Raw genomic sequence first — 12863 nt, forward strand, 5'->3', positions numbered from 1 at the left:
CTACAGCCCGACTCCCTTAAATGGCATTTTTAAGTCGAACTCTGGCATTGATGGAGTTTCAACATAGTCATGCCCATGTATTCTCTCGTCAGTACTTTTTTTCTTTTTTTTTTTTTTCCACCAAGGTTATTGCTGGGACTTGGTGCCTGCATGACTCCATTGCTTCTGATGGTCATTTCCAGCTTTCTTTTTAATAAAGGGCGAAAGACAGGGAGACAGAGAGAGATACTTGCAGCACTGCTTCACTGCCTACAAAGGTGGAGACTGGGGACTTAATAGGTCCTTATGCATAGTAGTGTGGTGAGCCGCCACCATGGCGAGGCTTGCCCTCAGTGTTTCTGAGATAGAGAAGAAATGGAATTGGCTCCATCACAGGCACTTGAGTAATCCAGTTGACATGGCTTCCTTTCTCCATGGCATCACTTATCTATGATCAGCTGCAATCTGAAAAGAAATACAATAAAATATCTGGCACATCTGGTTGAATGCGCATGTTGCAGTGTACAAGGACCCAGGTTCGAGCCTCTGCTCTCCTCTTGCAGAGGGGAAACTTCATTAGTGGTGAAGCAGGTCTGCAGGTGTCTATCTTTCTCCCTCCCTTCCTTTTTCTCTCCCTCTCAATATCTCTCTGTCATAGCAAATAAAATAGGGGAAAAAAATTTAGAGACAGAGGAGCTATGGCCTTCACATAACATTGATTACAGTATTTTTTAAATTTTATTTTATTTTATTTTATTTTATTTTATTGCCTCCAAAGTTATTGCTGGGGCTTGGTGCCTGCACTACGAATCCACTGCTCCTGGAGGCCATTTTTACTCTTTTGTTGCCCTTGTTGTTTATCATTGTTATTATTGTTGTTGTTATTGCTGTTGTTGTTGGATAGGACAGAGGGAAACAGAGAGGAAAGGAACACAGAGAGGAGGAAAGATAGACACCTGCAGAGCTGCTTCACTGCTTGTGAAGCGACTCCCCTGCAGGTCTTTCCGCTGGTCCTTGCGCTTTGCACCATGTGCGCTTAACCCGCTGCGCCGCTGCCCGGACCCCTGATTATAACATTTTTTAATTTAATTTTTTATTTATTGGATAGAGATAGAGAAATTGAGATAAGGGGGCGATAGAGATACAGAAAGACACCTTCAGTACTACTTCATAGATCTTGAAGTTCCCCTCCTGCTGGTAGGAACCGGGGGCTTGAATCTAGGTCCTTGTATGTGATAAAAGGTACGTTCAAGTGGGCTCATTACCGCCCAGCCCTTTCGATTACAGTATTTTATCATAATTGTTCCATTGTGTTATTGTTGTTAATGTTCTATTATGCCAAGTTTATAAATTAAATTTTATCATTGATATGAATATATAGGAAAATAGTGTATATAGGAAAAATAGAATATGCACTGGGAGTCTGGAACATTTGTATCCCTTGCAGATAAGGGACAATAGAGAACCTTGCAATGACAGTTCTAGGATTACTGGAATAGAACACCCTGAGTGGATTAGTGCTTTCTGCCACTTGTGAAAAATGGAGACATAGTGACACACATGTATACATTTGTAACTTTAAAGCTGCAGGGCTTTTAAACTAAAACTGTTAATCCACTCATTCATCCACCCACCCACTGAATATGTACTGAGAACCTCTCAAATGTCAGGCATTGTTCTAGAGTCATTCCATAAGTGACTGTGACAGGTGGGGATACTCTCTACACTACTAGTGAGGACAGGTGCCCAGAAGTGACTGTGAGTGACTGCAAATGGATCAGTTTCTGATACATAAGTAAGATACATTAGTATGGAGATGTAGATGGAGTACTGGACTGAGAGTCAGGAGACATGAGTTGAAACATTGGTTGTGCTTTTTGCTCTGTGACCCTGGGGGGGGCGGGTAACATCTTTATATGTTTTCTGATGCTTTTACGGAGTGAGCTGGATAGATGTCAAGACCAAAGTCAATTGTTAAGTGACATAATTTAACCACATATCAAGTAACTGTTCTATGTTCTGGGTAGGATTGAGACACTGTATGAAAATGAAACCAAATGCATGCCCACAAAGATTTTACAACTTTAGATACAAAGACTTGGATAACCAACTCAAATCATCTGTAGAGAAATAACTATTTATTGGATACACGCAATGCATTATGGGAAAAACATAACTGGTTAATATTTATTGAATACTTTGTATGTTGGTCTCTTTATAGGATCTTAATATGTCCATTTCATAGTTGAGGAAAATAAAACTTAGGTAGAGTCATTTGCTTAATTAAAGTCACAGAGGTAGATAGAGATGGAACAGGGACTTGAACTTGGGACTATAACTCTAGCCATGTTCTTGACCTTAATCTTTATTTAATATTAAGGGATCTGAGTGGTTTGGCTCACTGATACCAAAACCAGACACTCCTCTGGTTAATGCTCTACATTTGACCCTACAAGCAATGAACTGATAAGTGAAACATGTTCTCTCCCCCCAAATTTTCTTTTGAGGACATCAGACATAGAAAGAAGAGCTGAAACAGCCCCTGCATGCCGTCTAGTCCACTTACTGCATGGGCACAGAGATCCTCAGATGATGAGAAATAACATCATGGTTATTCAAAAAGACTTAAATGCCAGAGGCTTCAAGGTCCCAGGTTCAATCCCTAGCACCATAAACCAGAGTCCCTGCTTGAAAAAAATTTTTTTTCGCCTGAGGAAAAACAGTTATAGCAATTACAATTACAGACTTGTCCGTACTAACACATATGAAATAAGCTGCATGAATTGAGATAGCAGTCACACTGTAGTCATCAAGGTAAAAGAGAAAGTGAAGAAAAAGATCTCTGTCCATCATGTCTGAGAAACATGTGCCTCCAAACAGCTGGCATTCAATTCCTATGCCCAATGCATAGGGCTCTCAGCAAATGGATTATTTACATTCATTGTACAGGTTGATTCATTTATTGTGCATGTGACTGCTTCTGTTTCCTCCTTCAGCATACCCGTGACTGCATCCCTCCCTCCTCTGGAGTGGCCACTGTCCCACCAGTCAGGGTCTTATGAGCTACGGATTGAGGTGCAGCCCAAACCACATCACCGGGCCCACTATGAGACAGAGGGGAGCCGAGGTGCTGTCAAAGCTCCAACCGGGGGCCACCCAGTAGTTCAGGTATGAATGTGAATTCTCTTCCTTTTGTCTTCCTCACTTCTCTCTAGGTGATCTTTGTGGTTCTAGGTGATGCCTTAGGTGATTCTAAGCCACTGTGTTGTTAGTCTAAGGCACTTGCCTGTTAGTTGGAGAATTCTGTGTCGGCCTCTTATCCACTAAGGGGCTAGGAAATCTGTGTTGAATTCTCATCAGAGGCTATTGTAGCTGCATGAGAAGCCACAAAAGAAAGTTGTCCTGAGCTGCCCTAGGATAGAAATGATGTTAATGTTCAAGGTCCTTCTCCCGTTCTCGTTTTGATTAAGAAATGACTATAGAGTTTTGCATAGCTTTGTGTATTGGCAGGAAGGTTCCAACACCGTCATTTTGTGTTTAATTTTGGTTACCACAGCTTTGCAGGGGTGTGTGCCTACACTATTCTACCTCTATTGGTGCCTCTCCATCTCCCCTCCCTTTTTTTAAAATTTTCTTTTTTCTTTAATCACAGATAGCAGAGAGGAAAGAGATAGAAAAGGAGAGACTTCAGTGCTGATGAAACTTTCACAGAGTATGGTGCTTCCATGTGGTTCTAGGGGTTAAACCCAGGCCCTCATGCATTCCCTCTACCACACCCAGCCCTGGTGTTCACAATTCAGATGAGGGTTCATAAAGGAAAATTGATATACTTGTGAAATACAGAAAAAAAACCTAGAAATATATAGTTAATATATCTAAAATAGTTGTTATTAGCATTTTGATATGTTTCCTGTTTACAAGTAGGACAATGTATATTGCTATATCTTTATTTTTTATTAATTTTTCAAAAATTATCTTTTATTTATTGGATAGAGACAGCCAGAAATCGAGAGGGAAGGGGAAGGGAAGGAGAGAGAGAGACAGAAATAGCTGCAGCACTGCTTCACCACTCACAAAGTTTTCTCCCTACAGGTGGGGACTGGGAGCTTGAACCCTGGTCCTTGCACATCGTAACATGTGTGCTCAACCAGGTGCACCACCACCAGGCCCCCTATTACTGTATCTGTATATACTTGATGATATAGTAGTTTGTGCTCTTATTTATGTATTTTTTTTTACTTTATGTTATACCGTGAACATTTCCTTTAGTGCTATTTTTATCATAGCCTCTTATGTCTGTGGCTTTTGATTTAACCTCAGATATTAAAAATAAAAGTAGGAAAGTGTGCTTTCTTTAACATAATCAGAGTTGAAATAATATTTTTTCTTGTTTTTGTTCTGTTTTTTGCCTACCAGGGCTTTACACTGGCACATTTCCACTACTCCTGGACTTTTTTTTTTTCCTTCCCCCTCTTAACTTTAGGCAGAGACAGAGAGATAAAGAAGGAATACCACTTTACCATTCATGGAACTGTTTTGGAGCTCCCAATTGGTGCTGGGAGCTTAGACCCTGTTCCTTGAGGATGTTAGAGTATGTGCTGTACTGGGTGAGCTAACTCTTGGCCATGAAATAGTCTTAATTGTGCAGTTTGGCTAATCAAGAGCTGCTGAATGGCACCTGCTAGCAAGATCAACCAGAGCCTCCAATTTAGTTAAATTAACTCAACTTTTGTGGCTCACCTGGTTGAGCATACTCATTACTATGCACCAGGACCCAGGGCTGAGCCTCCACTCCCCACCTGCAGGGGGATGCTTCATGAATGGGGAAGCAGGTCTACAAATCTCTCTCTGTCTCTCTGTCTGTCTCTCTCTCTCTCTCTCCACATTTCTTTCAATTCCTCTCTGTTCTATCAAATAAAATAGAGGGGAAAAAAAAGGGCCACCATGAGTGGTGGACTCATAGCATCAAGCCCCAGCAATAACCTTGGTGGAGAAAAAAGAATCACTGAACTTTTATATTTGCCCTAAAGTGAATTTTATGATGAGAACCATATAATAAGAATCTGATTCAGTGTGTGCCAGAGCCACATAGATTATTTGCAAAAATGCAGATTCTTGAGCATCTCTGGGGAGAACATATATAGAAGCTTAATGATATGCATAGAACTCAGATAAACAAAACCCAGATCCCCCAGATCTTTGGGTGTATGCACATGTGGTTAAATACTTGTAGAAGTTAGGAACGTCTGAATCTTCGCAGTTGCTCCTTTTAACATCTGACACTGTAACCATCATGGGATGTTTTTATTCATTTTCTTTTTTTTATTTTGAGTCACATTTCTCTCTTTTTTGTGCATATTAAGTAACTGTTTGGCTCTATTCTGACAATGTGATATCCTGGGCATTATAGGCAGTTCAAGTACTGACTGATGACTTTGAACTTGTGTAAGTCTTGGTTTTATGCTTTGTTAGAGTGGCTCTGCGGAAAGTCCCTGGTGTTTCCCATACATTTTGACTTGCAAGAGCTTTACCTTCAAGCTCTGTCTCTTGTGGACCAGTTGAGGCTGGGCTTTCCATCCTGTTAGGGAAGGTCCAGAGTGGCTCTCACTCTGAGGCATGCTCTTGCTCCAGCCTTTTGGGATACTCGATGGAAGTGGTTCCTCTCTAGAAGCCTGGAATTTCAACATGGTCCTGTCTAATCTTCAGTCTCTCTGTTACCTTTTCTACTCCCCACAGCATCTTTTTTTTTTTTTTTTTTCTTTTTCTGGTAAACCCTACACAGTCTTGGTGCTCACAAGGTCCAACCCAGGATATGGGGGGATGGATCCTCTAGATCCTTCCTCAACTACGATGCCTCTCCTAAAGATTATAGTCGGCTTCCACAGTGTCGGACTCTGTATACTTGTCTCCCTGGCATGGCAGGACCACTGTGCTCTGTGTGAACTGTCCTCCTCGCCTATGTCTGTATGGGAGAAGCCCTTCCCAGGCAGTGAGCTGGGGTGAACACAGCCCCCTCCCGCCATTGCCTTGCTTTCAGGGATCACTGTCAGTCTTGTGCTGTGTAAGGCCCGGAAATAGTTCACTTAAATACATTTGACCTCTTTATGCTGTTTGTGGCATAGTTCTGGTCTAGTACTATTTGCTCTGAGATACCTAAATGATTACTTTTTGGACAACAAAGTCTTTTTCTTTAATTTTTTATCTTTATTTATTGGATAAAGATAGTCAGAAATTTAGAAGGAAGGAGGTGATAGAGCGGGAGAAAGACAGAGAGACACCTACAGCCCTGCTTCACCACTCATGAAGCTTTCCCCCTGCACGTAGGGCTGGGGGATTGAACCCAGGTCCTTGTGCATTGTAACATGTGCACCACCACCCGGCCCCCAGAAAGTCTTCATATTATTACTGATGGAAGCTCATCTAGTCTAGGAAGGGAATCTCCTCAAGGGTGGCATTTTGTGTATTGATTCCAAAGCCTCTCAAAGCAGATTCAAAAACGCTTGTATGAGAAGGCTGATGTGGCAGTGCAATAGACACAGACCAGGAGATCCAATTAAGCAGAGCCTGATCCCAGGAAGTTAGGGTCAAATATTTTAAATTAGAGATCAATATTTTTATTATTATTTTTTTGCCTCCAGGGTTATTGCTGGGGCTCAGTGCCTGCACCAGTCTCCTGGAGGCTATTTTCTTCCCTTTTGTTGCCCTTACTGTTTTTTATTGTTGTGGTGGTCATTATTATTGTTATTAATGTCATTGTTGTTGGATAGGACAGAGAGAAATCTAGAGGAGGGGAAGACAGAGAGGGAGATAAAGATAGACACTTGCAGATATCTACTTCACTGCCTGTGAAGCAACTTCCCTGCAGTTGGGGAGCCGGGGACTCGAACCGGGATCCTTAACACTGTTCCATGTGTGCTTAACCCAGCACGCTACTACTGTATTTCGGTATTCAGTACTGGTTCAGTGTTTTAAGTTAGGGTTTTTTTCTTTTGTTGTTGTTGTTGTTCAGTAAATGCAACCAACAAATTGATTCATTCTGCAAGTTTCTGCTGTGTACCCCCTTTTTGCTGTGTAATATGATTGGTGGTAAAATATAATGGAGACTAAGGAAAGTTAGTCTTCCTCATGGAGCTTATGGTCTAGCAGGGGAAAGAGTCATTGGCTCTGTGATCATGCAAATAGCAGTAGCCAGTGGCATGAAAGAATAGAGCATTGGCCTCTGGTTGTGTGAAACCCAGAAGCCAATGTAGGAGGGGGAGGAGCATCAGCTAAAATTTCCCGAGGTGGGGTGTGGTGGTGTGTGTGGGGGAGGGGCAGAGATTTGCTTGGAGGACAGCACTGCAAAGGCCCAGGGTCAGAGAGAAGCAGATCTATGGGAGGACACTAAGGAGGCCAGTGTAATTGGAGGTGCAGGGGGACAGGGGACAGAAGGCCAGGCAGCATTCAGCATGCAGAGTCTGGGAAGCCCAGGGGACAGTGTGGCTTTGATCTTGAGACCAGAAGAGCTGGAAAGAAACAAGATCAGATTTCAGCTTTGATAAGCTCCAGACTGAGTGCTCAGTGGGACAGGAACTGAAATAAGTGTTAGAAGACTTCCTTTTAGAACCTTGTGACATCTTCATTCTCAGATTATCTCACACAGGGTTTTGGTTTTTTTTTAATTTTACGTTATTAATAGTTTGTTACAAGATTGTAAGATTATAATGTATACTTCCACACCACACCTTCCACCAAGGTTCTGTATCCCTACCCTCCCGCCTCCCAAACCATATATATATATATATATATATATATATATAATTTTTTTTTTTGAGCACCTACTGTATGTGAGTCATTGTTCTAGACTCTGGGATATGACTAGAAAAAGCAGCCAAGTAAACTCTCACAAACATACAGTTCAGCAAGATGATAAGGTTAATTGCTAACACTTAGCATTTATTTTAGTCCCCTTTTCCCAGTGCCGGGCACATGTTAATTCATTTCGTGCTACAACTAGCCCTGTGAAGCAGGTTACCTTTGGGTCAGAGAGAGAGAGGCCCAGGAACTTCTTAGGGTCTTATCTATTGAGTATTGAACCTGGAAGTGAAATGCAGAGGTCTGGTTCTATATGTGTAACTTTCCTAATCTTTGCATCTCTTTGTATTGGGTTGTCAGAAAACTCATGATATTCTTCTTCTTCTTCTTCTTCTTCTTCTTCTTCTTCTTCTTCTTCTTCTTCTTCTTCTTCTTCTTCTTCTTCTTCTTCTTTTCTTGCCTCCAGTGTTACCTCTGGGGCTCAGTTCCTGTACTGTAAATCCACTGTTCCTGGTGGCCATTTTTTTTCCGTTGTTGTTGCTGCTGCTGTTGTTGGATAGGCTAGAGAGAAACAGAGAGGAGGGGAAGATAGGGAAGATAGAGGGGGAGAGAGAAAGACACCTGCAGACCTGCTTCACTGCTTATGAAGTGACCCTCTGCAGGTGGGGAACCAGGGGCTCAAACCAGGATCCTTGTGCTTTACTCTATGTGCGCTTAACCCAGTGCTCTCCTGTCCAGCCCCTTTCTATGTTTTTTTTTTCAATGCAAAAATGCATCATGACTTTCCGACAAGAGAAAGTCTGGAAGAAAAGTGCTCATGCCCTGTGTCACCCCAAATTTATATAGTATGCCTAGTCATAGCCTGTCACCAGCTCACTGGAGCCTAGTGCTGGTTACTAGGGAGAGTTTAATTGGCCTTCACTGCAGAGAGTACTGCCACTGGTTCAGTTTGCTCAGCCAGAGCGGTTAGACCAAGGGCAGCTGTAGGCTCTGGTCACATATTTATGTGGATCTAGGGTCTGGGAAAGTTCCAGGGAAGGGAACAGTGTGGAGGTACAGTCCAGCAGACACCTGCTACACTGCATGTGAAGTTCACAGCCCTTCTTCCAACAGCTCCCCAAGGAGCCAACTTCTTGCTAAACTTTGTACAAGCAACATATAACTTCAAAGTCTGTCATCATCACCTCAAGAAGATACACAATGGAGTGTTCTTAAAATAAATAAATAAATCCTTTCACTAGATTTTTATTCCTTCAAAATGAAATGTGTTTGTTCCTGATTTTTGGCATAGGCAGTCAGTTTGTAAAAAGTTCTTTGAAAGATAAAGAGAAGAGTGGTCCCTAAGACGATTGGTGCCTTTTGCCTTTGAGGAGCTGTGAAAACCCCTTTTGAACGGGGGAGGGTTGCCCTGTGCCTTCCCGGATCTGCCCTGGAGCCTGCTCTGTACCTCACCTGGATGCAACTGCAGGTTTCTCTCTTGATCTTGGTCTCTCTATCGCTACATCTGTTTCTATTTCTGTCTCTACCACAGCTCCTCTTCCCTCTTCTCATGACTGGTCCCCACCCTTCTCCTTCTTATTTGCCACTCTCTGAAGCTTCATGTTAGGGGCATGCCTCACAGTTTCATGCTCTTCTTTTTATGAAAGTGAAATTGTGAGTGCAAGACCATTTTGTTCTCTCTCACTAAAGAAGAAATTTATGAACTTACGCATATGCCATGTTCATCTGTGCTTTTTATTTTTCTCCTCTCTGTTGAATCACTGGGTCTTGGAAGAAAGTTTGCTTTCTGAAAGTCTACTTTTTCTGAGCAAGAGAGCACACAGAGCAATGCCCAGCTCTGACGTACTCTTGGCTGGGGATCGGATCTGGGACCTTATGCTTGCAAGTCTCGTGCTCTACTGCTGAGCTGTCTCCCCCACTTTCAGTGCTCTTCTGACTTGACTTGTTCATTTGGCTGAGACTTGGTTGAGATCCCATTGCCTTCTAGGCACCGACCTGGGTGCTGATCTTGTGATAATGAGCGGACTGGACCTGGTGCCTGCCCCTGTGTAGCTTTGGGGAGTCCAGGAGGTGCAAGGGTGGGCGGGTCTGAGGGTCAGGCATGAAGCATCTGGAAACAGCTGGACTCTGAGGTAAGGCATGGCGGCTAGTTAGGAGCTCATTTGTTGGAGTCACGGCTCGAGGGAATAGCTGCTTCAACAAAACAAATCAACATCCCAGGGAACAATACTTGGATGACCTGCTTCTGAGGAAAGACCTCACTGAGGAGGAGACTTAACCAGTTGGGGACCTGCAACAGGTTGCACATCTATCAACAGATGACACCTTTCCTCTCGCCATTTCTGTCTCTCAGTGGTGGTAGGGGCATGTTACCGGCACAGAGCACAGCATGTGCAAAGGCCCTGAAGCCAGAGGAGAAGGAAGAACCTCATGTGTCTGAAGGATTCCAGGAGGGCCACTGTCACTGTGTGTACATTCGAAGGCGACATATTGGCAGGGCCATACCATGTAAGACTCACTAGTTAAGGTGAGAGGTAAGGCTAGGATAAGAGTGACAAGTGTTGAGTAGAGGAAGAAGGTGATTTTAAGTTAACATTTCTAATGTGGTGCTGGTGATGAACCTAGGGCCTGGAGCTTATGCTCACCTATTGAGCAGCCTTCTGACCCTATTTTTAGCTTATATTTTCAATGAGAGGTAGGAAATATAAGCTAAAAGCACCAAAGCACTACTCTACACTCCAAGGAGCTTCACCTGTTGGTGCCATTGTTACTCTCACGTGTGGGGGAATCAAACCCAGGGCTTCATGCATGGGGATGAATGTGCTTTCCTTGCTCGGTTGCCTTGCCAGGGCTTGGTGGGGCCTTTTTAAGGGAATGGACAGTAAGGAGGGAGCAGGGTTGTGGATTGGCTGGATGATGGCAGTGTCAGGTGGTGGGGGCAAGGAGGTGGTTGTGGGAGGGTTGAGTGAGGACAGATGCTACCCCATGCTCTGTGGAATTTGGTAGCTGGTATAGATATGGGACGGGAAGGAACATCTGGGCAGAGGGTGGTGTCCTCTTCTATGTGGGAAGATGGTAGAAGATGCTGTTTTCTTAGTGCAAGATCAGGAGCTAACTTTGGGGTGTAGGAAGCAGGAAGGTCTTGTCCATGCAAAGATGTCAAGTGAGTGGCTTGATGTATGAGCAGGGAGCACGAAGCAACCTGCTTTCTAATTTGCAGGCTGGTCAGGTGGCACAAAGCCACATGAAACCCTGAGTGAAAGATTTAGTGAGGATTCACTTTTTTTTTTTTTTTTTTTTGCTACCAGGGTTATTACTGGGGCTCAGTGCCTGCATGGAAACTATGTAGTGACTTCCCCCCCCCCTTCTTTCTACTAGATAGAGATAGAAATAGGGAGGGAGGAGGGAGAGAAGGGAAAAGAGAAATACCAGCTGCACTGCTCCACCCCCTACAGGTGGGGGACCTGGGCCTTGAACCCCAGTCCTCACACACGGTAAGGTGTGTCCTCTACTGGATTCTACTGGATATGCCATTCCTCCAGCCTCAAGGGTTCACTTATAAGGATGGGGTTCCCACATCCCCAGTAACAAATGGCATCTCTCCTGGCAGTGAGCCAGGAAGAGAACAGAAAGGCTAGAGAAACAGGATCACCAGCTTACAAGCTGAAGAATTGGACAGGAATTGACAATATTGGCCAAATGCTGGGGAGCAAGAAAGAGTGGTAGGAAGCAGGCTCAAGCAGAGTGTGGCAGCTGGCAAGCTGGTATCATATAGGAATATGATTGGTTCAGTGTGACTTGTCTTTTTCCTTGCCTTTTCCTTCTCTTCCCTTCCCTTTCCCTTTCCCTTTCCCTTTCCCTTTCCCTTTTCCCTTCCCTTCCCTTCCCTTCCCTTCCCTTCCCTTCCCTTCCCTTCCCTTCCCTTCCCTTCCCTTCCCTTCCCTTTCCCTTCCCTTTCCCTTCCCTTTCCCTTCCCTTCCTTTTCCCTTCCTTTTCCCTTCCCTTCCCTTCCCTTCCCTTTCCCTTCCCTTCCCTTCCCTTTCCCTTCCCTTCCCTTCCCTTTCCCTTCCCTTTCCCTTCCCTTTCCCTTCCCTTTCCCTTCCCTTTCCCTTCCCTTTCCCTTCCCTTTCCCTTCCCTTTCCCTTCCCTTTCCCTTCCCTTTCCCTTCCCTTTCCCTTCCCTTTCCCTTCCCTTTCCCTTCCCTTTCCCTTCCCTTTCCCTTCCCTTCCCCTTCCCTTCCCCTTCCCTTCCCCTTCCCCTTCCCCTTCCCCTTCCCCTTTCCCTTTCCCTTTCCCTTTCCCTTCCCTTTCCCTTTCCCTTTCCCTTTCCCTTTCCCTTTCCCTTTCCCTTTCCCTTCCCTTCCCTTCCCTTTCCCTTCTCCTTCCCTTTCCCTTCCCTTCTCCTTCCCTTTCCCTTCCCTTTCCCTTCCCTTCCCTTCCCTTCCCTTCCCTTCCCTTCCCTTCCCTTCCCTTCCCTTCCCTTCCCTTCCCTTCCCTTCCCTTCCCTTCCCGATCCTTACATCGGTCCTTGGACTTATTTTTATTTTTTTAAGTTTCTTCTCCCTCTCCCTGTCTCCCTCTCCTTCTCCCTCTCCCTCTCCCTGTCTCCCTCTCCCTGTCTCCCTCTCCCTCTCCCTCTCTCCCTATCTCCCTCTTCCTCCCCCCCCCCCCCAGGAATCAACTCAGGCTCTCATAACATGTGAAGCATATTCTCCACTGCTGAAGAATTAGATTCTGAATATTTTCACAAGATTTTTTTTTTTCTTTTCAAATTTTTGCTAGATTTAAAGCAAACTTTGGGTTAGATTTAGCTCAAGCTAAGTATCCTCAAGTTTGTACCATCTGGAGGTAACTAAGGACAGTGTTACTTTTCAGGTTTATCAACTAGAAAGTGAGATAAAGGAGAGGCGAAATTTACACACTTACTAAGAACTGTGTGATCAGGGAAGGATCGCCTTGAGCAACCTAAACAGTGTATTCTACAAAACTCCCTGTACCACTGAAATACAGCAAGTGAGTGGTTCTTTCCAAGAAGCTAAGCAGGGCGGGTCTTAATTCTCAGACGTGACTTTTATCAGTAAGTATCAGATG

At 44.1% G+C, this 12863-nt stretch overlaps 1 protein-coding gene across 6 annotated transcripts in view; it reads left to right on the forward strand.

Annotated features, from left to right (window-relative positions):
* The window catches only part of NFATC2 (nuclear factor of activated T cells 2), a 186142-nt gene that overhangs the window by 44559 nt on the left and 128720 nt on the right, over positions 1–12863 (forward strand). For all 6 annotated transcript variants that reach the window (XM_060185245.1, XM_060185260.1, XM_060185252.1 and 3 more), the window contains exon 3: positions 2976–3147. In XM_060185245.1, the coding sequence (XP_060041228.1) occupies positions 2976–3147 (172 nt within the window). The remainder of the gene's footprint in view (positions 1–2975; positions 3148–12863) is intronic.

Source organism: Erinaceus europaeus, chromosome 1 (genome assembly GCF_950295315.1).
Source record: "Erinaceus europaeus chromosome 1, mEriEur2.1, whole genome shotgun sequence".
Classification (NCBI taxonomy): Eukaryota; Metazoa; Chordata; class Mammalia; order Eulipotyphla; family Erinaceidae; genus Erinaceus; species Erinaceus europaeus.